Source organism: Emys orbicularis, chromosome 7 (assembly GCF_028017835.1).
Source record: "Emys orbicularis isolate rEmyOrb1 chromosome 7, rEmyOrb1.hap1, whole genome shotgun sequence".
NCBI classification, from domain to species: domain Eukaryota; kingdom Metazoa; phylum Chordata; order Testudines; family Emydidae; genus Emys; species Emys orbicularis.
The window spans coordinates 114,840,996-114,868,095 of record NC_088689.1 but is presented as its reverse complement, the minus strand read 5'-3'; the positions used below and the strand labels follow the sequence as shown (position 1 = coordinate 114,868,095).

The 27,100-nt window shown below is 43.8% G+C and overlaps 1 protein-coding gene across 1 annotated transcript in view; it reads left to right on the top strand.

Annotated features, from left to right (window-relative positions):
- The window catches only part of GRM7 (glutamate metabotropic receptor 7), a 513,989-nt gene that overhangs the window by 424,167 nt on the left and 62,722 nt on the right, over positions 1–27,100 (top strand). The window contains exon 8 of the mRNA XM_065407326.1: positions 22,135–23,070. Coding sequence (XP_065263398.1) covers positions 22,135–23,070 — 936 coding nt within the window. The remainder of the gene's footprint in view (positions 1–22,134; positions 23,071–27,100) is intronic.

The window sequence follows — 27,100 nt, the reverse complement described above, 5'->3', positions numbered from 1 at the left end:
CCTACTCACAGGAATAGAACAGGAAGAATAAGAGTGCAATGAATGACTGAATATATTCATAACTGAAGAAAAACCTGCCACCTTAAGTGTCTGGTTTTGTCACCCTGCTGTTAACTGGGATTTTATCTGTACTGCAGTCCACCTGGAGATAGACAGACAGACAGACACACATATATATGTCTGTCTGTCTGTCTGTGTATCTCCAGGTGGACTGCAGTACAGATAAAATCCCATATATATATATATGGAAATTATTTGTTCTTTTAATGTAAAGACTGAGGGCACGTCTTCACTACCTGCCGGATCGGTGGGTAGCGATCGATTGGGGATCGATTTATCGCGTCTAGTGTAGACGCGATAAGATTGATCCCCGATTACTCTGCCGTCGACTCCGGAACTCCACCGCAGTGAGAGGCGGAAGCGGAGTCGACGGGGGAGCGGCAGCGGTCGACTCGCCGCCGTCCTCACAGCCAGGTAAGTCGACCTAAAATACGCAACTTCAGCTACGCTATTCGCGTTGCTGAAGTTGCGTATCTTAGGTCGACACCCCCCCCCCCCGGTAGTGTAGACCTAGCCTCTTCTAAACACTAGCAGGAATAGTTATATGGGACTGTCCTCTCTCAGGTGCTATAATATCTTCTAAGAGTATTATACTTTTTAAAAGAAGCTTAAATATTTTAAAGCTGCTTTTTAAAAATATATATTTTAAAAGGATACAAAATAAGGGAGAACAACTTGCACTTTAGGGCACATCATCAGTAACTTTATTCCTATACTGCTGCGCTTACTGGAGCCATTATTAGTTACCTTGAAAATGTCTCCCTGGTGTAACATACATACATATATATTTACACACACAACCAAATTCCAACCTCACCTGCATCCACTCCACCCCACGATAGCCATTAACAACAATGAAATTTAAAATCCATTGGAGATGGGTACACTGAACACCTTTGGAGATCAAGCTCTTAAATTGTAGGAAATAATCAAGGTCTTAATGCTGCAACCTGAACCACACAGGCAGGTCCTCTCAGCCACACAGAATCCCACTGAAGTCATGGTGTGTCTGCATGGGAGCAGCACCCTGCCAATCCAGTTCAGATTCCAGGACTGGAATCTCACATAGTTATTCTTCAGTCTTCTCACAAAAACCAGGAAAGGATGAATACAGTTGTCTTACAGCCACCACACTTTCAAATATAGTCTGTCTCTTGCTATTGTGTTTAAAAAAAAAAAAACAAAAAAAACCCGGAACTTTAAAAGCCTTTTTAAAGTTAACCTACATATTCTTATAACTTTCAGTGATAATCTTCTATGATTTCTTGAGAACTTTGCAAATCTGAGCTGTTGCAATTAAATGATTGATTAGGCACAATCAGAAATCTCCAAGATTTAAATCTGTAAATCTCCCGTTCCTCTATAACTGTTTTCAGTTAATCCCATGCAGACAGAGACATTAAAATAAAATAACAACAAAAACAAAACCCCTTTTAGTTGCAATGCATAGGGATGTTAGTGGTGCAGATTTGCATCTTTTCCTAGGTCGGTTGGTTTATTTTCTTGTTGTGATCTATTTAATAAAAAGAAAGTTTAGTTCAGATATTGCAACTGGATATATTGACTGTGTATTATTGACATATGCTTAGCTTAAAACCATTATCATTTCAAAGACCAGGATTTAGAAATTAATTAGAAGACATTAATGGCTAAGCCCTAGGAGCTAAGTCATGTAAATATTATCATCTGTAAGGCTGAATATACAAAAACTGTTTGAACTGCTGACTTAGTAACTGGAGTCTGCAACCAATCTGTAAGGTAGTAATAAAGCTGAGAACAATCCTCAACAATTGTTTTAGACTCATAGACTCATAGACTTTAAGGTCAGAAGGGACCATTATGATCATCTAGTCTGACCTCCCGCATGATGCAGGCCACAAAAGCTGACCCACCCACTCCTGGAATAATTCTGTCCCTTGACTCAGCTGTTGAAGTCCCCAAATCATGATTTAAAAACTTCAAGTCACAGAAAATCCTCCAGCAAGCGACCCCTGCCCCATGCTGCGGAGGAAGGCGAAAAACCTCCAGGGCCTTTGCCAATCTACCCTGTAGGAAAATTCCTTCCCGACCCCAAATATGGCGATCAGCAGAACCCCGAGCATGCGGGCATGTTTCTCCAGCCAGACCCGCATTGACCATTGATACTGATTACCTGCGATGGCACGTTATTGACCTATTGACTAAAATCACGTTATCCCATCAAACCATCCCCTCCATAAACTTATCAAGCTTAATCTTAAAGCCAGAGAGGTCTTTTGCCCCCACTGTTTCGCTCGGAAGGCTGTTCCAGAACTTCACCCCTCTGACGGTTAGAAACCATCGTCTAATTTCAAGCCTAAACTTCCCGACGGCCAGTTTATATCCATTTGTTCTCGTGTCCACATTAATATTGAGCTGAAATAATTCCTCTCCCTCCCTGGTATTTATCCCTCTGATATATTTAAAGAGAGCAATCATATCCCCTCTCAGCCTTCTTTTGGTTAGGGTAAACAAACCGAGCTCCTCGAGTCTCCTTTCATACGACAGGTTTTCCATTCCTCGGATCATCCTAGTGGCCCTTCTCTGTACCCGTTCCAGTTTGAGTTCATCCTTTTTAAACATGGGAGACCAGAACTGCACACAGTACTCCAAATGAGGTCTCACCAGTGCCTTGTATAACGGAAGCAGCACCTCCTTATCCCTACTAGAAATACCTCGCCTAATGCATCCCAAGACCGCATTAGCTTTTTTGACGGCCACGTCACATTGCCGACTCATAGTCATCCTGCGATCAACCAGGACTCCGAGGTCCTTCTCCTCCTCCGTTACTTCCAACCGATGCGTCCCCAGCTTATAACTAAAATTCTTGTTAGTCATCCCTAAATGCATTACCTTACACTTCTTACTATTAAATTTCATCCTATTACTATTACTCCAGTTTACAAGGTCATCCAAGTCTCCCTGCAGGATATCCCGATCCTTCTCCGAATTGGCAATACCTCCCAACTTTGTGTCATCCGCAAACTTTATCAGCCCACTTCTACATTCGGTTTCGAGGTCAGTAATAAATAGATTAAATAAAATCGGACCCAAAACTGAACCTTGAGGAACTCCACTGATCACCTCCCTCTAACCTGACAGTTCACCTTTCAGTACGACCCGCTGCAGTCTCCCCTTTAACCAGTTCTTTATCCACCTCTGGATTTTCATATCGATCCCCATCTTTTCCAATTTAACCAATAATTCCTCATGAGGTACCGTATCAAACGCTTTACTGAAATCGAGGTATATTAGATCCACCGCATTTCCTTTATCTAAAAAATCTGTTACTTTCTCAAAGAAGGAGATCAGGTTGGTTTGGCACGATCTGCCTTTTGTAAAACCATGTTGTAATTTGTCCCAATTGCCATTGACCTCAAGGTCCTTAACTACTTTCTCCTTCAAAATTTTTTCCAAGACCTTGCATATTACAGATGTTAAACTAACAGGCCTGTAGTTACCCGGGTCACTTTTTTTCCCCTTCCTGAAAATAGGAACCACATTAGCTATTCTCCAGTCCAACGGTACCACCCCCGAGTTTACAGATTCATTAAAAATTATCGCTAACGGGCTTGCAATTTCTCGCGCCAGTTCCTTTAATATTCTCGGATGAAGCTCATCCGGTCCGCCCGATTTAGTCCCATTAAGCTGTTCGAGTTTGACTTCTACCTCGGATACGGTAATGTCGACCCCCCCTCCTTTATTCCCCTCTGTCATGCTGCCTCTATTCCTAAGCCCTTCATTAGCCTCATTAAAGACCGATACAAAATATTCGTTTAGATATTGTGCCATGCCTAGATTATCCTTAATCTCCACTCCATCTACAGTCTTCAGCGGTCCCACTTCTTCTTTCTTTGTTTTCTTCCTATTTATATGGCTATAAAACCTCTTGCTATTGGTTTTAATTCCCCTCGCAAGGTCCATCTCTACATGCTCTGACCTCAATAAGGTAGGTTTCTTTGCCGATCCCTCCCCTCTTCCACTCTTTGTACGCTTTCTGTTTTTTCTTAATCACCCCTCTGAGATGCTCGCTCATCCAGCTCGGTCTAAATCTCCTGCCTATGAACCGTTTTCCCTTTCTCGGGATACAGGCCTCCGACAGCTCCTGTAACTTCAACTTGAAATAATCCCAGGCGCCTTCCGCCTTTAGATCCGTAAATATGTTAGTCCAATCCACTTCCCTAACTAGTCGCCTTAATTTATTAAAGTTAGCCCTTTTGAAATTGTAAATCCTAGTCTCTGATTTAATTCTGTTAATCCTTCCATTTAGTTTAAACCGAATTAGCTCATGATCACTTGAGCCAAGGTTGTCCCCTACAACCATTTCCTCAACGAGGTCCTCACTACTCACCAAAACCAAATCTAAAATGGCATCCCCCCTCGTCGGTTCAGCAACTACTTGATGAAGGAATTCATCAGCTAGCACGTCTAGGAAAATCTGAGCCCTATTATTGTTACTAGCATTTGTTCCCCAATCTATATCCGGGAAGTTAGTCTCCCATGATTACACAGTTCCTATTAGTATTTACTTCCCTAAAAACATTAAATAGTTCTCTGTCCATATCCAGGGTAGATCCCGGCGGTCTATAGCACACCCCAAGCACTATCCCAGGGGAGGCTCTAGTAGTTTTTTTACCCAATGTGAGTATTGCCCAGACAGACTCCGTCTTATCCATTCCATCACTTATTATTTCTTTACAGTTTACCTCATTATTGACATACAATGCTACTCCCCCACCTTTACCTTTGTTCCGGTCATTCCTAAACAGCACATACCCTTCCATACCTGTACTCCAGTCATGACTACTGTTCCACCACGTTTCGGTTATTCCTACAATATCTGGTTTCATTTCTCGGACCAGGAGCTCCAATTCCTCCATTTTGTTACCTAGGCTTCTCGCATTGGTGTATAAACATCTTAATTTATGCCATTTAGCCTCTCTCACATTCGTTGTCCAATTTGGTATGGACACCGTACCGCCAGTATGACCTATTAGTCTAGTATCCATCCCCCCCCTCCTCCTTATGTCCAATCTCTTCCCCCTGGCTATATCCGTTCTTATCTCGTCACCCTCCTTCTCAATATTGTAATCTGGCGTGGAGATTAACTGGACATCTCCCTACCGTCTCCCCCAAATTCCTAGTTTAAAGCTCTTTTGATGAGATGAGCCAGCCTCCCTCCCAGAAGTCTATTTCCTTCCCTACTTAGGTGAAGTCCATCCCGTGAGAACAGTTGTCAGTCCCCGAAAGCCTCCCAGTGGCCATACATCCCAAAGCCCTCCTTATAGCACCACTCCCTTAGCCAACTATTTATCATCACAATCCTGTCAGCCCTTTGCTGCCCTTCTCTAGGAACAGGCAGAATCCCACTGAAGATGATCTGAGCCTCGATTTCCTTAAGCGTCCTCCCCAGCCTGGCAATATGTCCATAAAAATCATGGCATAGTTGTTAAACCCAAAATATGGAAAGTGGTTATTTTTTCTAGCAGAGTATATTAACACTAAATTAATTATTTCTAAACTGATTTTTATGTTAAACATTGTGTGAAATAATGTTGTTTGGTGCAAGTGTCTCATAATACAAATGTTCACGTTGAAGAGGAAAAAAAGTAATGTTTACATTATATATGTATAGTAACAGTTGTTTTATTCATTAAAATGAACAATTAGGACAAAGTCTTGTCCACAATGAGCATAATTAGAATACATATTGGAAATTGATTAAATAAATCTTAACTTTGAGCCTTTCTGAAATAGGGGATGGGCAGAAGTTTAGGGAGAATGGGATTATGAATTCGAGATAACCCAGAACCAAAATGGACTTTTCTGTGCTGTAGGGAAAATAATTCATTAGGAAGTATGGTCTTGTGGTTAAGACCTTGCACTGGGACTCAAGAGGAGAGTTCAGTTCTCAGCCTGGTCACAGGTTACCTGTGTGAAATTGGGCAAGCCATTTAATTTCTCTGTGCTTCAGTTTTGGCCTCTCAGCAAAAGCTATATGAGTGCTAGCTTGATCACCTTTGCTGATCACAACTGCTGTGGTCCCACACGAGCAGAGGCAATCTTTCAAGTAGCTAGGGCCCAAACCAGTTTGCAGTCTTATTTATTAAAATCAGATCTTGAATTGCACCCAGAAAATGAACTAGCAACTAGTACAGAGTAGTTATCATGTATTTCCTGCCAGAAGTACTGGTAAGCAGGAGTGCTGCTTCATTTGAAGTTTCCAGAGGTTCTTTAGATAAAGCCGTGTGTACAGCTTCTTAGACCTTGTCTACACTTGCCTCCACTTGTAACCCTTTGTAGGGTACATGTAGCTACTTCAGGGAAAGGCAGGCTGTGTCCATGCTCACTGTGGTGTATAGCTACACAGAGCTTTGGCAGGGGGGAGCTGCCAGAGCTTTTGCCTTCTACCGCCCCCTGCCAGAACCTTTTCCCACTACTGGAGTCTTTCATTGCAGCGAGGAAAGACTCCAGCAGTGGGTCGGCAGCTGGGACCCTACACTACTACAAATATGTGGGAGGCACTGCTTGGGTGTGTAGAGAGCAGTGTAGGGTATATGCCCAAGGGTTAAGACGTGCAGGGCACTTTACTCTGCTCACCTGAGCAGTACCTTACTATTGACACTGCTGTTTATAAACATGCTAGCTGGGCATGCAGTGTCTGTACTCTACACACCATCATAAGTGTAGACCTTCCCTTACCTGACAGTAATTTGGGGGCAAGGAGTAGCTCAGACATACAGGGCAGAAGGCTCAGGAAGCAGCCTGTCAGCCTGAGTTTCTTTTGTCTGCTCCCCAGGGCCGGGTTCTACCAAGCAGCAAAAAAAAAAAAAAAAAAAAAGCCGCCCGAACTGCCGAGGCAAACAAAACTGCTGCCCATTGGCATGTGCTGCCCCAGGTACATGCTTCCTCCGCTGGTGCCTGGAGCTGACCCTGCTGCTCCCATAACACTTCAAGTGTCACCAAAGGATGCTCCCAGCCACAAGTCGCACGTATCCTTCTGGTGAGTGAGGGAGCAGCAGGGGAAGGGGGAAATAGTGTTACCAAATGGAAGGGAGAGAAGAGTTAGCAAAAACATGTAAACAAGGCCACAAAGGGACCAGAATAAACAGGAAAGGAAAAGAAAGGGAGAAAAGGAATGGAAAAAGAGTCAGTGGCAACTGTGTCAGAGGGTCATGGGTGAATGCCCTGCCAGTCCATCCTGGTGAAGGGGGTTTTCAACAGATAATGTTTGGAAATCAGTTTGCAATAACATTGCCTTTACATCTTTGTTACTGTGGTAATAAAGATAATGGCTGTCAACACTCGGTATCGTACGCCAGTCCATTCCACCTAACTTTGCATACACAGTAAAACAATGGAAATAAAACCAACCCACATGAGAACTGTGTGTGGAAAAGGTGGAATTGGTGCAGATAAAAGGCACTAAATAGTACTTACCCTAGAATATTGTCTTAGAACAATCCAGTCCTCAAGTCAGATCAGTATTACTTTCTGACCAACAGTGTCCAAACCAATGGGGAAATCTTACATTATTGGTATGTAAGTAATGGATTATCACTCTGAGGTCATCCATCAAACACACCAACACCATATCCAGGCCTAATAGGGCCTGAAAACAAACAACTAGGCTCTCTCCAGATGCCTTTGGATGTTTTTGGAATAGACTTTTTCTCAATGACCTTTACATTAAAAGGAAGGTTCAGGACTGAAGGGACCGATGAATTTGAAATCATAATCAAGAGACTGTGATTTCAGCTTTTCAGACCAGTGTGAATACAGTAGCACCTGCAAATGTGCATGCAATTAAAATTTGCATGCATCATAGTAATTATTCACAGAAGATAGTCATGCATTTCCAGAAATCTAGGTCTATATCTGGAACAGAATCCAAACATTCACACATTTCAGCTGAGTGAATAGGAAGGAGTTGATGATATTGCATTGTAGTGCCCTTCCCTGTGGCCTACACAAACCATGACATGCAAAGTTTCTACACACAGATGGGTAGCATTTGTCTCCCTCAAGCATGCTCTTCATCAAAGGATGAAAGCCAGCCAAATCCAGCCAGGATAAAAGATTTTTTCTTCGCTCCTTGTCTTTCTGGTAGGAGGAAAACTGTCTTGACTAGGACTATTTTTATTAGCAAGGAAAGATGTAAATTCCTCCCACTATTTTAATGATAAATGTGATTCAAGAAAGAGACAATATTACTGAACCAGACTCTTCTTTATACTGAACAGATCGGCTGGATAGATCTATGCCCCATTCTGAATTAAAAAAAATTGAACACATGGAAGTGCCTCCCCTGCCGTCTATGTATTACTCTATGCAGTCCTGCTCACTACCTTATTAATCATGTGAATGTGTGTGCATGTGTTGGTGTGTTCACATCTGGGAAGCCGTGTGGAGCGGGTATTATTTCAGTGTTCCTTGGAGAACCAGTGACATTGCTTTGACCCCATCAAGGATTGTCTCTTTTGTTCTGCCAGATGAGCTGTTGAAATAAGACCAAGAGGTGATGTAAAGCAACAGTAACAAGTGCTAAAGAACTTGTACCAGGTGTTTCTAGAACAAAGTGCTATAGTAACATCTGGTTCCCTTCTGATTTCAACCAAAACAATTTTCTCCCCAATTTAAGTATCTGAATCAGGGCAGGGATGTCAGAGTAATGCTTCTGAATTATAAACAATGAACCTTTGATACAGTGGAATCAACTCCATCTTTGTGCTACAAGTGTAGGCACCCTGTCTCTTTGAAAACACATGCACCCTCATAAGCACCTACACAAGAAACACCGCTTTGCTACAGAATAGTGGTTTAAGTACGGCATATGCCATCAAATAGTTTTTGTGTTAGATAACCAGAGTTTTGCAATACTCAGAGGAGAAATGACTTGCCAAAAGTCACGCAACAGGCAGTCACGCAACAGTGGCAGATCCAGGATAAGAATTCAGATCCCCTGAGTGCAAGTCTGCTTCTCTGTTGTCTAGGCCACATTGCCTCCATAAATTGTAAACCTCTTTTGTATGTATATGGTTAAGAAAGATACTTTCAGGCACTCAGATTGGAGGAAATGGCAGGGTGCTGTTCACATGCACTCTCACTTTGGAGTTGTTCCCCTCACAAAATACTTTCCCATGCTGGGAGTTGGCCCATTTGAAAAATAGGCTGCTGGATGAAGTGGGTTCAGTTTGTACTTGTCATGGCACAATCTGATGTTCTGTTTTCTTCCAGATTGTATCACTACATGATAATGGCCACACTGGGTCAAACCAATGGTCTGTCTAGCCCAGTATCCTTTCTTCCAACAGTGTCTAGTGCCAAAAGCTTTGGAGGGAATGAACAGAACAGGGAAATTATTGAGTGATCCATCCCTCATTGTCCAGTCCCAGCTTTTGCCAGTCAGAGGCTTAGGGACATGCAAAGAATGGGGTTGCATCCTGACCTTCTTGGATAAAAATCCATTGATGAACCTGTCCTCCATGAACTTGTCTAATTCTTTTTTTGATCCCAGTTATACTTGACATGACAATGGGTTGAATGTGTGTTGTGTGAAGTACTTATACTTTTGGCCTTCACAAAATCTCCTGACAACAAGTTCCACTGGTTGACTGGGCATTGTGTGAATAAGCATTCCTTTTGTTTGTTTTAAACCTTCTGCCTATTAATTTCATTGGGTGACCCCTGGTTCTTGTGTTATGTGAAGGGGTAAACACCAGTTATGATTTTATCAGCCTCTATCATATCCTGCTTTAGTTGTATCTTTTCTAAGTCCCAATCTTCTTAATCTCTCCTCCTACGGAAGCTGTTCCATACCCCTTATAATTTTTGTTGTCCTTGCCTGTACTTTTCCCAATTCTAATAGCTTTTATGAGATGTGGTGACCAGAACTGCATGCTTTATTCAAGGTGTGAGCATACCATGCATTTATATTAGTGGCATTATGATCTTTTCTGTTATTATCTATCTCTTTCCTAGTGGTTCCTAACATTCTGTTAGCTTTTTGACTGCCACTGCACATTGAGCAGATGCTTTCAGAGAATTACCCTCAAAGATCTTTGAGTGGTAACAATTTAAACCCCATCATTTTTTATGCATAGTTGGGGTTATGTTTTCTAAAGTGCATTACTTTGCATTTATCAACATTGAATTTTATCTGCCCAGTTACCCAGTTTTGTGAGACCCCTTTGTAACTCTTCACAATCAGCTTTGGACTTAACTATCTTGAGTAATTTGTCTGCAAATTTTGCCACCTCACTGTTTATCTCCTTTTCCAGAACATTTATGAAAATATGGAACAGAACAGATCCCAGTACAGATCCTTGGGGCACCCTGCTGTTTACCACTTCCTAATGTGAAAACTGACTATTTATTCCTACCCTTTGTTTCCTATCTTTTAACCAGTTACTGATCCACAAAAGGACCTTCCCGCTTATCCCATGGCTGCTTAGTTTGCTTAAGAATCTTTGGTAACAGACCTTGTCAAAGGCTTTCTAAAAGTCCAGGTACACTATATCAACTGGATCACCTTGTCCGCGTGCTTGTTGAGCCCTCAAAGAATTCTAATACATTGGTGAGGCATGATTTCCCTTCACAAAAGGCATGTTGACTCTTCTCCAACATATTTTGTTCATTTGTTTCAACTCTAATTGCTGATGCTATCAATTAGCTTGCCATCAGCAGCAGAGTGGGACCTGAAAGAAATAATACTCAACAGTTAAAAACGCAGTGGAAGCCTCCACCCCTTCAAAACATGAAAAGAAACAATCTAGCCCTGCAGGCCTTACGTAAGCAAAACTCCCATTGAGTTTGATGGGTGTTTGACCTGAATGAGGGGTCCCAAAGGACGGGCAAATAAAAGAAATAATGACATTTCTTTGTAACAGTGAAATGAAAAGCTTTTTCTTTGGCCAAGACACAGTTTTTGTGTTTCTCCAGTAACAGCTGAGATGCTCTCTCTAACATCTAACCCCCTTGCATTGCTTACGCTGCTTTTGACTTTAGCAGTGTCGTTAACTGAAACAAGAGAAGCAAAACCTTGAGTTTTGGTTATGTCAGGTAACTGAAGGAAGAACAGATTTAAAAATATTTTGTTTTTTTAAAAGACTGTCCTTTGTAAATTATAAGGGTCCTTGAGTACTGTTTAGGTTCTCAACCAAATTGATTACTTAAATAGCATTTCAGTTTACCTCTTTAAAAAAAGCCTTCAAAGCACATGTTTTTAGGTGAACTGTTTTGAAAATACTGAATCTTACCTGGGTAGGATCCTATTTGCAATTAATAACAAATATTAGAAGTGTAGCATAAAAAGAGCTACCAGTTTTGCAAACAACATAAGTGCAAGCAGTAATCAAATATGATTTGACAAATGGAAATTACTCTGGCAACAGAATTCTCTTTCAGATGCAGGATTTCAAAACCAAAACTAGATTCAAGGCAGTTGAGAGAATAAATAATAATAATAATAAACCTAGGCATAATTTGCCATCTCTTGGAAAACAAGCTGATAACTTTAGAAATACCTAAGACCTAATGTATAGACCAGGGGTCTCAAACTCAGATGACCTCGAGGGCCGCATCACTGACACCCCCCACTTGCTGTCCCTGGCCCCGCCCCTACTCCACCCCTTCCATGAGGCCCCACCTCTTCTCGCCCCTTCCCTGCCCCCATTCCAACCCCTTCCCTGAAGTCTTCACCCCAACTCTGCCCCCTCCCTGCCCCCAGGAGGGGCAGGAGGGGTGTGGGGTGTGGCGGGGGCTCAGAGCAGGGAGTTGAGGTGCAGGTGTGCAGGGTGCGGCAGGGGCTCAGGGCAGGGAGTGCAGGAGGTGTGTAGGGTGCGGCAGGGGGCTCAGGGCAGAGTTGGGGTGAGGGGTGCAGCAGGGGATTGGGGTGCAGGAGGTGTGCAGGGTACGGCAGGGAATTGGGGTGTGGGGTGCAGGAGGGGTGAGGGGTGCAGCGGGGGCTCAGGGCAGGGAGTGCAGGAGGTGTGTAGGGTGCGGTGGGGGCTCAGGGCAGAGAGTTGGGGTGCGGGAGTGTTGAGGGGTGCAGCAGGGGGTTGGGGTGCAGTGTGTGGCAAGGGGCTCTAGGCAGGGGGTTGGGGTGCAGGAGAGGTGAGGGGTGTAGGGTGTGGCAGGGGGGTCAGGGCAGGGAGTTGAGGTGCGGGAGGGGTGAGGGATGCAGCGGGGGTTGGGGTGCAGTGTGTGGCAAGGGGCTCCAGGCAGGGGGTTGGGGTGCAGGAGGGGTGAGGGGTGTAGGGTGTGGCAGGGGGGTCAGGGCAGGGAGTTGGTGTGGGAGGGGTGAGGGGTGCAGCAGGGGGTTGGGGTGCAGTGTGTGGCAAGGGGCTCCAGGCAAGGGGTTGGGGTGCAGGAGGGATGAGGGGTGTGGGATGTGGCAGGGGGGCTCTGGGCAGGGGGTTGGGGTGCAGAAGGGGTGCGGGGTATGGGCTCCGGCCCGGCGCCGCTTATCTAGAGCAGATCCGGGGTGGCAGTGCCGCGCACCGTGGCCAGGGCAGGCTCCCTCCTGCCTGCCCTGTCCCCGTCCCCGTCCCCGTCCCTGCTCCCGCTCCGCTCAGGAAGCAGCTGGAGTCCCGGGGGGGAGGGGGAGGAAGAGGGGAAATGGCACCATGTGCTGCTCTTGCTGCTCCTCCAGGTACCTCCCCCAAAGCTTCCATTGGCCACGGTTCCTAGTTCCCGGCCAATGGGAGCTGCAAGAGCACGGAGCCCTCTACTTGCCTCCCATCCCCATGCCCGGGGCTGCAGGGACATGCAGTAGTTCAGCCGCTTCAGGGAGCGGTGCGGGGCTCGTGGCGGCACGGGGTGGGGGGGGCTGTGGGGAGCTTGGCGGGCCGCACGAAAGAACCCTGCGGGCCGCATGTTTGAGACCCCTGGTATAGACAATATGTAGTATATAAACAAACATTTTTTTGTTGTTTGGGTATGTTTAAGAAATTATAAACCAATAATTTATTTTAAAGACAAAAATGTCTCAGATATGTTCTTTTCTTTGTGGGGAAAGTGTCTCTAGTTACAATCAGATCTGTAAGCTCACTATGCCAGACTTCTATGTCAGGTAGCTTATCTGAGAGGCAGTGTTTCATTATTAATTGTTTAGCCAGAAGCAACAGAACACTAGCAAATCTTTGAGGCCAATGATATAGAGCTATCATGGTGTATACCTAGTTAACAAATAAAGGACTCCATAATTTTGCCTGATCATCTGTTTATCTCTTTACACACAGTATATGCACAAAATGAGATACCTTTAGGCTGTCTCAAATATCAGGCCATGCTATAGAATACCTTTGAGAATATGGAAATTCACCCATTATAAGCTTATAATAGAAGAAAAGTATGATAATGCATTAAGGATTCAGTTGTATGGTTCCTTGAGACTTTAGCACACAGAAAATTAGTACAAGTCCCTCAACTTGTACTGCAGATTAGGTTACAATAGAAATATGAGATCAGTGAAACTCTGTATTGTAGTTAGAACAGGGAAGATGGGAATCAGTGAATTCGTAAATTCTGTTGCACAATTTTCTTGATCTCTCCTTCTCAGTCTACCTACCTATGAAATGGTTATAATACAACCAAACGGGTGTATAACTATGTGAAGCTTAAGACAGACCACATCTCCTCTATTCTTTATCATGTTTTTCATTGCTCTTTTAGGTTCTTTTTTTATGGGGTCTTGGCTTTTATGTGATTTGTAGAGTTAAAAATCCTGTACCATTTCAACTTCTTATCATAGGTGCTGGAACGTAGGGATTCCTGGCTTGAAGGAATTCAACGTGCATGGGGGGCGGATACAGCAAGGCAAGGAAAATTTAACTGTTTCATGTACCAGCCGGCCTTGCAATTCTTCGGTAGGCAGGCTGCGAGCTGCAACTGGGGAAGGGGACTTGGCAAGGACGCAAAATATGCAAGTACAACATAACAAGGAAAGCTCATAGTCACCACCCTTCACTTTAAGCGGGGTGGTGGGGGGGGGGTGTTCTGGCTGGCCAGAAGATCAGGCCAATGCTTTCTGGCTGGTGGGATGAGGGTAGACATACAGTTGCTGGAAAAGCAGTCAGCTTGGTGGATGACTTACCACCTAGGAATGAGGAATTATAAACATCAGCATGGGTTTGGCCCCTCCTCTCATTTCACTTGGAGCAAGTGTCTCCTGGGAGAGGGAGGGAGCAAGGTATAGGACAATTAACCTGGCTGGGGGGCAGGGGAGAGGGACAGAACAAGGCAAGGAAAATTTAACTGTTTCATGGCTGTGTGCTGCTTGCTGCTCACGTGACTATACCTTTGCTGGAAAGGGGACAGGCACAGGCAAGGCAGCCCCAAGGGAGCCCATGGACTGGAAGGAAACCCAAGACGGACAGTACTGCAGCAGGAGCAAGGGGGCTCACAAGTATGTGGACTGCTACTGCCCAGAGTGGTGTGATCCAAGGCATAACCCAGGGCAGCCTCATGTACTAAGGGAGGCTTAGTAAATGATCATAGGAAAGTGTCCACGCACTCAGGGTGAGCTGGCTAACACAAGGGATGGCGGTAGTGCTGATCCCGGGGGTGAGTGTAATCTGAACCACACAGAGGTTGGGGAAATGAGGGGCAGAAGTGGTATCCGGCCTTCCAGCCTGGCAAAGGGTGGCAGTTGCAGGGGCCACAGCCAGGCGCAGGGACCGTGCTCAACCAGTCATTCAGTGAGTTCACCTAAGGGGAACAGGAGTCAGCCGATTGGGGTATTAAATACTCTGGGCCCAGGAGTGGAAGGTCGAGAAGCCTGGGCAGACCCACCTAGGGGTGGCACCTTCAGTGGGGGGCACTGGCGGTATTACACAGCTGATGCAAGCTAATTTGCATTTACAACAGCAGCTTCAGGCAGCTAGATGTGAGGGGTCTGCACAGGGTGATAGGGTAGGCCCAGCATGGGCTCGAGTTTCAGCAGCAGGACAAGGAAGGGACACATGGCAACTCATCGGCCATCAGGGCATGTAACCGCAGGGGACAGGGTAGACACTGCCAGGGGGCCTATGGGGAAACAGGGCTCTGCAGTATGGTTATGCCGGGGTAGCTTTCCCAATAGGAGTTCACTTACTCAGTGCAACTAAATATAGAATCCTCACAGGCAATTTGGGCATGTAATATCCCTATGGCACAGGAAGGTGTTCACAGACAATAAACACGGGCAAGGCAAGCAAACAGCGAACTGCCCAAGAGGCCAAGGGTGCCTAGAACATGAAAAAATTGGGAAGCTGCCCTCCTCATCTAGGCGGGTGGTATGCTACAGGCCTACCCAGACAGCAGCCTGGCCTTTGTTAATTATACGAATATAATTAGGCGGCACCCAATATGTTTGGGGGCATGTCATAAGCAGTTTCCATTAAGGGCAGAAACACAAATTGGAATAAGGTGGCATCATACACTGTGGTTCAAGGGCATAACACCAAGGTCGCCAGGGGTTTGTTCATAGCGCAACTATCCCGAAAAGGGCCCCGGGCACGTAATAGTATTTGCTGGGCATTTAATAAGGGCGGTTGTTTAAGACGCCTACCGCCGGCAATTTTATTTCAACCAGGGTATGCCCATGGGCTGTTCAGTATCCTGTGCAGCTTTTCAGAAATTTAGTACAGTATTTCACTGGGAAGTGGTGCAGTCAGTGGGACTAAACCAAATAGTGCATTATTTGCACAATTTTTGTTCGCAGGGCGAGCTGGGTCAAATGAGTGTTTTCACCTGTTGGACACAGTCCAGGCCCTGGCTAAATAGCTGGGGAAACCCCTAGTGAAGGACAAAACAGAAGGCCCTTTCACGACATTAACCTATCTGGGCTTTGAGCTGAACTTTGCTTGCAGGGTTGTTGCCCTTGGGCGGGCTTTTTGTGCCTGGCTGGCAGCGGCAATGGCTGGCATAGCCAGACCACACAATTACATAGACTCATAGAATCATAGACTTTAAGATCAGAAGGGACCATTATGATCATCTAGTCTGACCTCCTGCACAATGCAGGCTACAGAATCTCACCCACCCACTCCTGTATCAAACCTGTGTCTGAGCCATTGAAGTCCTCAAATCATGGCTTAAAGACTTCAAGGTGCAGAGAATCTTCCAGCAAGTGACCCATGCCCCACGCTGCAGAGGAAGGCGAAAAACCCCCAGGGCCTCTGCCAATCTGCCCTGGAGGAAAATTCCTTCCCGACCCCAAATATGGCGATCAGCTAAACCCTGAGCATGTGGGCAAGACTCACCAGCCAGACACCCAGGAAAGAATTCTCTGTAGTAACTCAGATCCCACCCCATCTAACATCCCATCACAAGCCATTGGGCATATTTACTGCTAGTAGTCAAAGACAAATTAATTGCCAAAATTAGGCTATCCCATTATACCATCCCCTCCATAAACTTATCAAGCTTAGTCTTGAAGCCAGATATGTCTTTTGCCCCCACTACTCCCCTTGGAAGGCTGTTCCAGAACTTCACTCCTCTGATGGTTAGAAACCTTCGTCTAATTTCAAGTCTAAACTTCCTGATAGCCAGTTTATATCCATTTGTTCTTGTGTCCCCATTGGTACTGAGCTTAAATAATTCCTCTCCCTCCCTGGTATTTATTCCTCTGATATATTTATAGAGAGCAATTATATCTCCCCTCAGCCTTCTTTTGGTTAGGCTAAACAAGCCAAGCTCTTTGAGTTTCCTTTCATAAAACAGGTTTTCCATTCCTCGGATCATCCTAGTAGCTCTTCTCTGAACCTGTTCCAGTTTGAATTCATCCTTCTTAAACATGGGAGACAAGAACTGCACATAGTATTCCAGATGAGGTCTCACCAGTGCCTTGTATAACGGTACTAACACCTCCTTATCTCTAATACGAGTCACTACACAGATGTAGTAAGACTTGTGGGTGTGGAAAAGTTTTCTAAGTCAATTTAAGGGGGTATCATTGTGGAGGTACAAATAGTTATTAATTTGGGCCTAATATACGGGTGTGCCGTTGGTGCGACAACATGGCAGTGGTACAGGTTATCAGTCGCCAAACTTCCAGATCGCACAGGACTGGAAAGTTGGTAAGGGCATTTGTTCTCCAATGCTTAACCTTCAACATCTGTTTTTTTTTTCTTCCAAGCACGTGCTGGGCATGGATAATGGCATAGCAGACACTTTGTCTCATTTCCAGTTTGCCGTGGGCTCTCTGGAACCTCGGAATGTCATGTGGTTGGCAAAATGCTGATTTTTTGGCTCCAGCTTACAAGTTGTTTATTTTGTTTTCTTTTAAGGAGTCTTGTCAATACAAGGATCCAGAGAATGGGTCGCCTATGTGGCCCTCCATTAAGGGCGGTCGCTGCAGTACCAGGACAAGGACAATGCAGCTGCTGGTGTCCCTTGACGATCACACATGGGACAACGGGTTCTTTCTCCCCAGTAGGGCTGCTAGCCAAGAGGCCATTTGCAGATGTCTGGGAACTCGGCGGGGTTGGGGGGAAGCAGCCAAGCAAATGGCTGGCACCTCCTTGTGGCAGATGTTCAGTGCAGGTACTCCATAGGGAGGGCAGCCAGTGACCAGATAAAAGGAGGTACTGGATAAAGAAACAGAATGGGGGAGGGAATTCAGGAACTCCCATCACCAGTACAGCAGGGAGCCAACCCCCCCACCCATTCTTATAGCCCTCCTTAAGCCTCTTGCAAGGCTGGTGGATGGTAAGGTCCAAGCTATGGGTCGGCTGGGGGACTTGGATGGAAACAAAGGGGGGGCTGGTGGAAGCCCCGGAGAATTGATTTGAATAAGCATGGATTTGCTTGAACTGTACACTTTATCTGCCGGATAGTCCTAGAGATCTATATAATAAAGTTGCTGCCTGATTAAAACCCATAACAAGTCTCCTGTCCTTTTGTGGTATACCCAGACAATAACTGCACCACAACTAAATGTTGGGCAGAATTTGTGTGGGCTTACCCAAAGAAGGACAGCTCTGCTTTGTGATTGTGGGGGGAGGGGGAGGAGAGAGGAAGAAGGTCAGAAACTGCTGCAAAAGGTGCTTGGTGGTCAACTTTACAGCAATCACTCACCCCCCACCCCACCCCCAGGAATGTGCATAAAGGTACAAAACCTGGGTGGGGCAAGTCTCTATGTGAAAGCAGCGAGGAAGCCAGCACCCACCCTCCCTCCCCTAGTAGCCAGCAAGGGGAGGCGAATGGCAGGCTGGGTTAGGACCTGCTGTGGGCATTACGTTAGTCGCCCTTTTTAAAGGGGGACTGGGAAGGAATTTTTCCCACACCACCAGAATTGGCTTTGGTGGAGTGTGGATTTTCACCTTCCTCACAGTGGGTGTGAGGATGGACTTTTTCTGGTGAGAAGAAAAGGTGGTAGGCCATATGTCGCAACTTACTTTGTAATATTGGGCAGATGTTCAGTGCAGGTACTCCATAGGGAGGGCAGCCAGTGACCAGATAAATGTCCTGGTAAAGGATTTAAAAGGAGGTACTGGATAAAGAAACAGAATGGGGGAGGGGGTTCGGGGACTCCCATGACCGGTATGGCAGGGAGCCAACCCCCCCTTTCCGCCCCCCAACCCCGTTCTCATAGCCCTCCTTAAGCCTCTTGAGAGACTGGTGGATAGTAAGGTCCACACCATGGGTTGGCTGGGGGACCTGAATGGAAACAAAGGGGGGCTGGTGGAAGCCCCGGAGAATTGATTTGAATAAGCATGGATTTGCCTGCACTGTACACTTTATCTGCTGGGTAGTCCCAGACATCTATATAATAAAGTTGCGTCCTGATTAAAACCCAAAACAAGTCTCCTGTCCTCCTTGCAGTATACCCAGACAATTAAAAATCCTGTCCCATTTCAACTTCTTATCATAGGTGCTGGAACTAGGGATACCTCCTGTCTTGAAGTGGTTTCCGTCATATACAGGGTTTACAGTTTGGTTCAATGGCTCTCAGCACTGCCACAATACAACATGTTCTAGCACCTCTTGCTTCTTATATTTCCCTCTTGCTTCCTTTTTTCTTCTGAAACACTTCATTCTGCCCCCTCAGGATGTAACTTAGACACTCACCACTTTACTCCAATTTATGTAATTTACACCACCACTTACATCATCTGGCAATTTGGCCCAAATAATGTAAGTGACTTGCCTCAGTTGTTCTGATGAATCGGTGGCAGATTGGGATTAGAACTCTATAGTGCCCGGCTTTTCAGTGAGACCTCATCATCTTTATCATTATAATTAAATAATTATATTTATTCATTTAAGCTACTGGAGTCAATATCCCTTTGGTTTCTATAAATTATGCACCTTTAACTCAGCAGAGCATGAAAGAAGAACTCGTGGGTCTTTTTTCTTCCAATATAAGTTGTGTATATTGAAGGTTAATGAAGTTTCTAATACAGTGCCAGGTCCTTTGGAATATCCATTATTGAGGGATTATTTTTCTAACCTTCTCAGCAGTGTCCCTTGGTAGCATAGCAAGAAGATTAAACATTTGGCGCAGCATGTGACTTTATTTTTTTAAATGTATGAAATGAAGTTGAGCCAGGACCGATTTTGAATTAAATTATGAAAGTATGACCTAATCCTTCATTTAAGACTTGCAAACCCTAGCCTTCCTATATATATTAATAGTCACAAAAAGCTAACTCAGAGACTTTAAGGTCAGAAGGGACCATCATGATTGTCTAGTCTGACCTCCTACATATTGCAGGCCACAAAACCTCACCTACCCATTCCTATAATAGACCCCCTAACCTGGTGTCTGGCTGAGTTATTGAAGTCCTTAAATCACGATTTAAAGACTTAAAGTTATAGAGAATCCACAATTTACACTAGTTTAAACCTGCAAGTGCCCCTCTCTGATGCTGCAGAGGGAGGCAGAAAAACAAACAAACCCACAACCCAGGGTCTCTGCAAATCTAACTAGGGGAAAATTCCCTCCTGACCCCAAATATGGTTATCAGTTAGACCCTGTGCATGTGGGCAAGACTCCCCCAGCCAGACACCTTGGAAAGAATTATCTTTAGTAACTCAGAGCCCTCTCCCATCTAGTGGCATGTCACTGGCTATTGGAGATATTTGCTGCTAGCTGTCACATCATGCTATCCTCTCCATAAACTTATCAAGCTCAGTCTTGAAGCCAGTTAGGCTTTTTGCCACCACTGTTCCCTTGGAAGGCTGTTCCAGAACTTCACTCTTCTGATGGTTAGAAACATTTCTTAATTCAAACCTAAGCTTGTTGACCGCCAATCTATATCCATTTGTTCTTGTGTCCACATAGGCGCTTAACTTAAATAACTCCTCTCCCTCCCTGGTATTTATCCCTCTGATTTTATTTATAGAGAACAATCATATCTCCCCTCAGCCTTCTCTAGGTTAGGCTAAACAAGCTAAGCTATTTGAGTCTCCTTTCATAAGGTAGGTTTTCCATCCCAGTAGCCCTTCTCTGCACCTGTTGCAGTTTGAATTAATCTTTCTTAAACATGGGAGACCAGAACTGCACACTGTATTCCAGATGAGGTTTCGCCAGTGCCTTGTGTAATTGTACTAGAACTTCTCTGTCTACTGGAAATATCTTGTCTGGTGTGTCATAAGCCTGCATTAGCCTTTTTGATGGCTGCATCACATGGGTGGTTCATAGTCATCCTGTGATCAACCAATACACCCAGATCTTTATCCTCCTCTGTCACATCCAACTGATACATCCCTAGCTTGTAGCAAGAATTCTAGTTGCTAGTCCCTAAATGCATGACTTTGCACTATTAAATTTCATCCCATTTCTATACTTCCAGTTTACAAGGTCATCCAGATATTCTTGCATGATATTCTGGTCCTCCTCCATATTGGCAATACCTCCCAACTTTGTGCCATCCACAAATTTTATAAGCACACTCCCACTTTTTGTGCCAATGTCAGTAATAAAAATGTTAAATTCATGAATTCTTAGAGATCTTCTTTTATAGAGAAACCAGTAGAAAGAGATGTTTGATATTAACTATACAATGTTATCAGGGTACTGTATTTTATAATATCTATATCTATATCCATCCCAATAGACCTGTTTTTCTTTGGAACCAGCTTTCTTTCCTAGCAAAAGAAGACAGTGGAGCTTCTCTGGATTTACACTGTGGCAACTAAGATCAGAATCTGGCCTGATAAATTCACATTAGGTCTGTTAGGACCTATAAAGTGGTTGGTTCTGGTTCTACTTTAGCATATTTTGAAGAAGTCTAGAGTTCTCATCTTGTCTAGTACTTGAAACCTTCGTTTACCAGCCCAGAGACGAGTGCAAGACTAGAGAGTGCGAGTAAGGAAATCAAATGGGAATTACCATTAATTTAAGAAGATTTTTTTATGATTTTAGTGCCCAGAAGTATGCATGATACCTCATATACATAGAAGAAAATGTCACTTAAATGAAATGTTAGCTAGCTATTATCTGTTCTTTTATCACTGATAAATGTTTCTCATGGACTCTTTCAAACTCTGGTTCTTATAGGGTTGATAGAATTGAAGAGTGCGCTACATTTCCACTGGTTCCATTCCCACTTTTTCCTTATGAAGTACATGTCTTTCATCTCATTCAAAATGTTATCATCACTGCCAGCATTTCCCATGAACTGGATATATGTGGTGTTCTAGTTTTAGTAAGAAATGAAATCAAGCCCCAAGTTGTAGATGCATGTCATATAGTCGTTTTATGGTATTGCCGCATTCCATTAAACCATTACATATTCCTATTAATTTTCATAACAATGGCTTCCTATACCCTCTGAAGGTGTTGTGCTCCTAATATCTCTCTATAATATCTCTATTTTTCCCATATGCTGTATATTGTAATGAGATCGTTAATAATAAAAATAGTAAATTACAGTAGTAATTGCAATCATGCAGGCAGAATTGTATGTGAAAATGCTAACATCTGCAATTCCCATAAAAACATATGAAGCCATCTGTGTTTTTATTGCTTGCTTGATTTTTTTTGCTAAGTAACAACTGAGTTCAATTCCCTAGCAGTACCTGACAGTAACATACAAATAACCCCCCTCTGTATTTCACATTTCACAGATTGAAGACATGCAATGGGGTAAAGGAATACGTGAGATCCCATCCTCTGTCTGCAGTCTGCCTTGTAAACCAGGTGAAAGGAAGAAGATGGTGAAAGGGATGCCGTGCTGTTGGCACTGTGAGCTCTGTGATGGGTACCAGTACCAAGCTGATGAGGTGACATGTTTGCTCTGCTCATATAACGAGCGACCTAATGAGAACCGCACTGGATGCCGCCCTATACCCATTGTGAAATTGGAATGGCACTCTCCGTGGGCCGTCATACCAGTCTTCTTGGCTATGCTTGGAATTATTGCCACCATTTTTGTAATGGCGACCTTCATTAGATATAATGACACTCCCATTGTCCGGGCTTCTGGAAGGGAACTCAGCTATGTCCTGTTGACCGGAATATTTCTTTGTTATATAATTACTTTCCTGATGATTGCCAAACCAGATGTTGCAGTGTGCTCCTTCCGACGTATCTTCCTGGGCTTGGGGATGTGCATCAGCTATGCAGCCCTTTTAACTAAAACAAACCGCATCTACCGCATATTTGAACAGGGCAAAAAGTCAGTGACAGCACCTCGGCTTATAAGCCCAACATCGCAGCTGGCGATCACTTCGAGTTTAATATCAGTTCAGCTTCTAGGGGTTTTCATTTGGTTTGCAGTTGACCCACCCAACATCATCATAGATTATGATGAGCAGAAGACTATGGACCCTGACCAAGCCAGAGGAGTTCTCAAATGTGACATTACGGATCTACAAATCATTTGCTCCTTGGGGTATAGCATTCTTCTAATGGTTACATGTACTGTGTATGCCATCAAGACTCGGGGTGTCCCAGAGAATTTTAATGAAGCTAAACCCATTGGATTCACTATGTACACTACCTGTATAGTATGGCTTGCGTTCATTCCAATATTTTTTGGTACTGCACAGTCAGCTGAAAAGGTAGGTGAAAATGAACTGTTAGGCTGATGTATCAGGAGTCATTGCAGCTATAAATTATGGTCTGAACAGACCAAAAATGAGCTAGCTATATAAAATATATTACTGTTACGTGTAGCAGTATATAACCTTACTTTTCTTCCAATTAGTTGGTGGGCCATTCATTTGATAAATTGGCAGATGAGCAATAGGAATCGGTTGAACCATTAGTTTCATTGTTGTGTCTGTTTCAGTTGTACCTTTTCAGTAAGATGAATGGAGTTAGCTGTCATGCTACCTGAAATGATGACTCTTAAGTAAGTTATTTTGAGTATGAGATGAGAAACTTAGCATCTGTGGGGAAAAAAACCATGGCAATTATTGTACGTCTGCACTTCTGGAGTTCAGCACCAAGGACAGTGAATAGTTGTCCTGATGAGTCTTCTGCTTCACAAAGAATATAATTCTAAATCATCCAGAGCAACATACAGTCTGGGCATAAGCCAATTCCATTAAAATTGGTGGAGCACATTGTGCTAATACCCAGGACTGAATCTGACCCATTTAATTTCTGCAGAATAGGCATCAAAACATTGAGATCTAATCCATGTGCTTGATCCAAAGCCCATTAAACTGAATTAAAAGACTCCTGTTGACTTCACTAGGCTTTAATAAAACCCAACCTGATTTTGTTGTTGTTGTTCTAAAACCTATGTGCAATTGACTTGCACTCCAGTCCACTGCATATTTTCTCCCACACAAAGATAGGAAACAAGTCAGCTGAGGGAAAGGTACCATTACATTAAAAATAAAGACACTCATGCAAACAAGAGCAAGTTGGACAACCTTGATCTATGCTACTATCAGTAATCAGTTCTAAGGTGCAATTTATGGATTAAATAGCCTGTGCAAACTGGCATAGCTCTGTTGAAATCAGTGGGCCTACACTAATTTGCTCCACCTGAAAGTTTGGCCTAGTGTTTGCAATTGTTGATGTAACACTTCAACCCAAACACGAAAGCCCAGATCTGCAAAGGTATTTAGGCACCTAACTCTTATTGAAATCAATGGGAGTTAGGCACCTAAATATCTTTGAGGATCTAGGCCTAAATGCTTTCTTTTTCCCTAAACAAACCAACAAACAAAAATGAATTCTTCTCTTCCCATTTTATTTACACAGCAGAGCAATGCACAGCAAGAAGGGCGGCATTAATCTCTACAGAGATAGCATGTCCAAAAATGATGCATTTTCCAAAATTATGTGTGTACAGGGAGTCCTTTCAAATTCAGTCATTAACTGTGGCTTCATGTACCTATCTCCCCTTATTAAATTCCTTAAGCTGGGTTTTCCTGGTCCATGAGCACTGTGAAAAAGCCAAAAAAAAACCTTTTGTTCACCATTACAATGAGCAGGACTAAGTGAAGTTTTGAGTTTTAGATTACTTTAATTGTGCTTAGGAATGTGATTGCAGCTTTGGAAATGTATTGCATAACTGCATCCATTTGTGAGTGTGAAAAAGGGTTTCTATAGTGTGAGCTTTGCAAAATTTCTCCTGCTGGATGCCTTCCTATTGCATTTGTAGAATCCCAGCCTCCCACTTCCTCTTGTCCAACAGAGTCCTCTGCTTCGTATTCCCCCTCCATCCTCTTAAAGGAGCAGCAGCTCAGAGGCCAGTTTTATCCTCAGTGCCTCCCAATATCCTGTGAAAAGTGGCTCAAGGATTGCTTTGCTCGGTCTTCTCTGTCCCATCCTCTTAATAAAAAAAAAAAAAAAGTAGCAGATATAACCGCTTTTCTCCTTGTCTCATAAAGAGCTAGCAGTGTCTAGGCTGCTCTACTCCCAACTTCCCCTCCCATTAAAGGAGAAGTGGGAGTTGAACCATTCTGCTCCTTTGCACCCCAGAATCACAGACCCCAGAATCACAGACTCTGACCCAGCTTGGCCCACTCATACAAGCAAAATTTCTTCTCCTCTTAGGTGAATGGGCAAGTGGGTAGTTCAGGTCCCCATTAAAATGGTTTATTTTACACCTGCAGTACAATGTGCTACAATGAAAAATTTGCACCACTAAAATCTGATACAGAAAGTCACATGATCTGTTAAAGTATCATTAAAAATATCAATAACACAACACATTTTTGTGTGGAGAGCAGCATGGAAATTAAATTCTGCAGGCTGATACTTTGGTTACTTGATGTTTTCACTGGCAAGGTAACAACGAAAAAATGGTTCTTTAGAATTCAGAAGGTTTTGTCTTACTAAGATTTGCAGTTTAAGGCTAGTCTCAGAGTTGGGTTACACTGGTAGGATGCAGAGTCCACAGCAGCAAAAGTCTTCAGTTGGAAGATTGCAACAGCTCAGCTTGACCACTGTCATAGAATCATAGAATATCAGGGTTGGAAGGGACCTCAGGAGGTCATCTAGTCCAACCCCCTGCTCAAAGCAGGACCAATCCCCAACTAAATCATCCCAGCCAGGGCTTTGTCAAGCCTGACCTTAAAAACCTCTAAGGAAGGAGATTCCACCACCTCCCTAGGTAACCCATTCCAGTGCTTCACCACCCTCCTAGTGAAAAAGTTTTTCCTAATATCCAAACTAAACCTCCCACACTGCAACTTGAGACCATTACTCCTTGTTCTGTCATCTGGTACCACTGAGAATTGTGTCTCCTCTCTGCAGTGGGCCCCATGACAGCCATCACAGCCACAAAGGGGAGTAGTGCTAGCTGAGAAAGGGGATGTTATCTCAGCAGGAGGGGGATGCACATTTTGAGTGTATCCCTGGTGCAGTTTCCACCATTGAGGCATTGATAGGAGAGACAAGAAGTAAGTAGTGCAAGCAACTTTAAACAATACTGGGTCCATTTCTTGATCATTCATAACTTTGTTCTTAATTAGCAATTGCACTGTTCAGAATAGCAATGCTTAAATATGGTCTGAGCTGTGTTGGATGGAGTCTACTGTTGAGACGTGAAGGGGTGGCTAAATGTGTTGATTAAACTGTTGGTTGAAAAGACTTAAGCAAACTGATATAAAAACTAGCTGATCTCAAATAGTATTGTCAAAAGTTTGAAGTCATGGGGTTTAAAGCTAATGAGAATGGCAAAGCTAAAAACACATACTACTTTGAATCCATACACTGCAGACAACAGAGACAATTACTAGCTTAATCTTACTTGTAACAGAGAAGATGGTGCTAGTAAAACATAGGCCTCTACCTCTTGAGCTGAAGGAGATCTTCCTAGCTAGCCAGTAGTTGGCCCCTTATCCTCTATCTGAGCCTAGAGGGCAGTATGATCACAAAACCAGAATATTACAGTTTGCCTGTCATCTCAACAGATTGTTGCCAATGGCTCTTTGTCCTTGTTCTGCCCAGCTTCTACAGATATTCATGAATACTGGGCTATTAGAGGCACAGTAACAAGACTTGCCACAAACTTGAATGACATACTTTTTTCTTTACTTACAAAATCTGCCATCAGTGCAGAGATCAGTCTGGTAGCTATTTGTCGGAAAGAGGTCTTCATACGAACACTAATGATTTCCTGTCAGTTGTTTCCTCTTGAACATACTGTGTGGAAGATCAGCCATGCAATTCTCTTAACTTTAATAGGAGTTGGGTCAGGACAAAATTTCATGCAACATTTAACTCTTACTGGGAAGTGATGTTCTGTGTAGTGTTGGGACTTTCATTGTGTGGGCTTATTCTTTTACTAACAAGCATAGACATAATATCACTTGGGATTGTGTTATCCACTCTCTTTCTGACAAAGATAGGCAACTGAAGCAGCGAAAAAGGATATAATAAGTAATGCTGTAGTAAAACAATGAGTGAGAAAGATGATCTCAACAGCTGTGTTTTAACAGACTGGAAGGAGAAAGTATGGGGTTTAACGAAGGCCAGAGAGAGAGGAGGCTGTACTGAAAATTTTATTTAAAAACCTATCTGGAGACCATCCCTGGTATGTGAGCTATTACATTAACTTGGTTAATTCACATCTCGTTCAGACTGCCATTTACAAAATTGACCATTTTTTTGCTTGCCATTTAATAT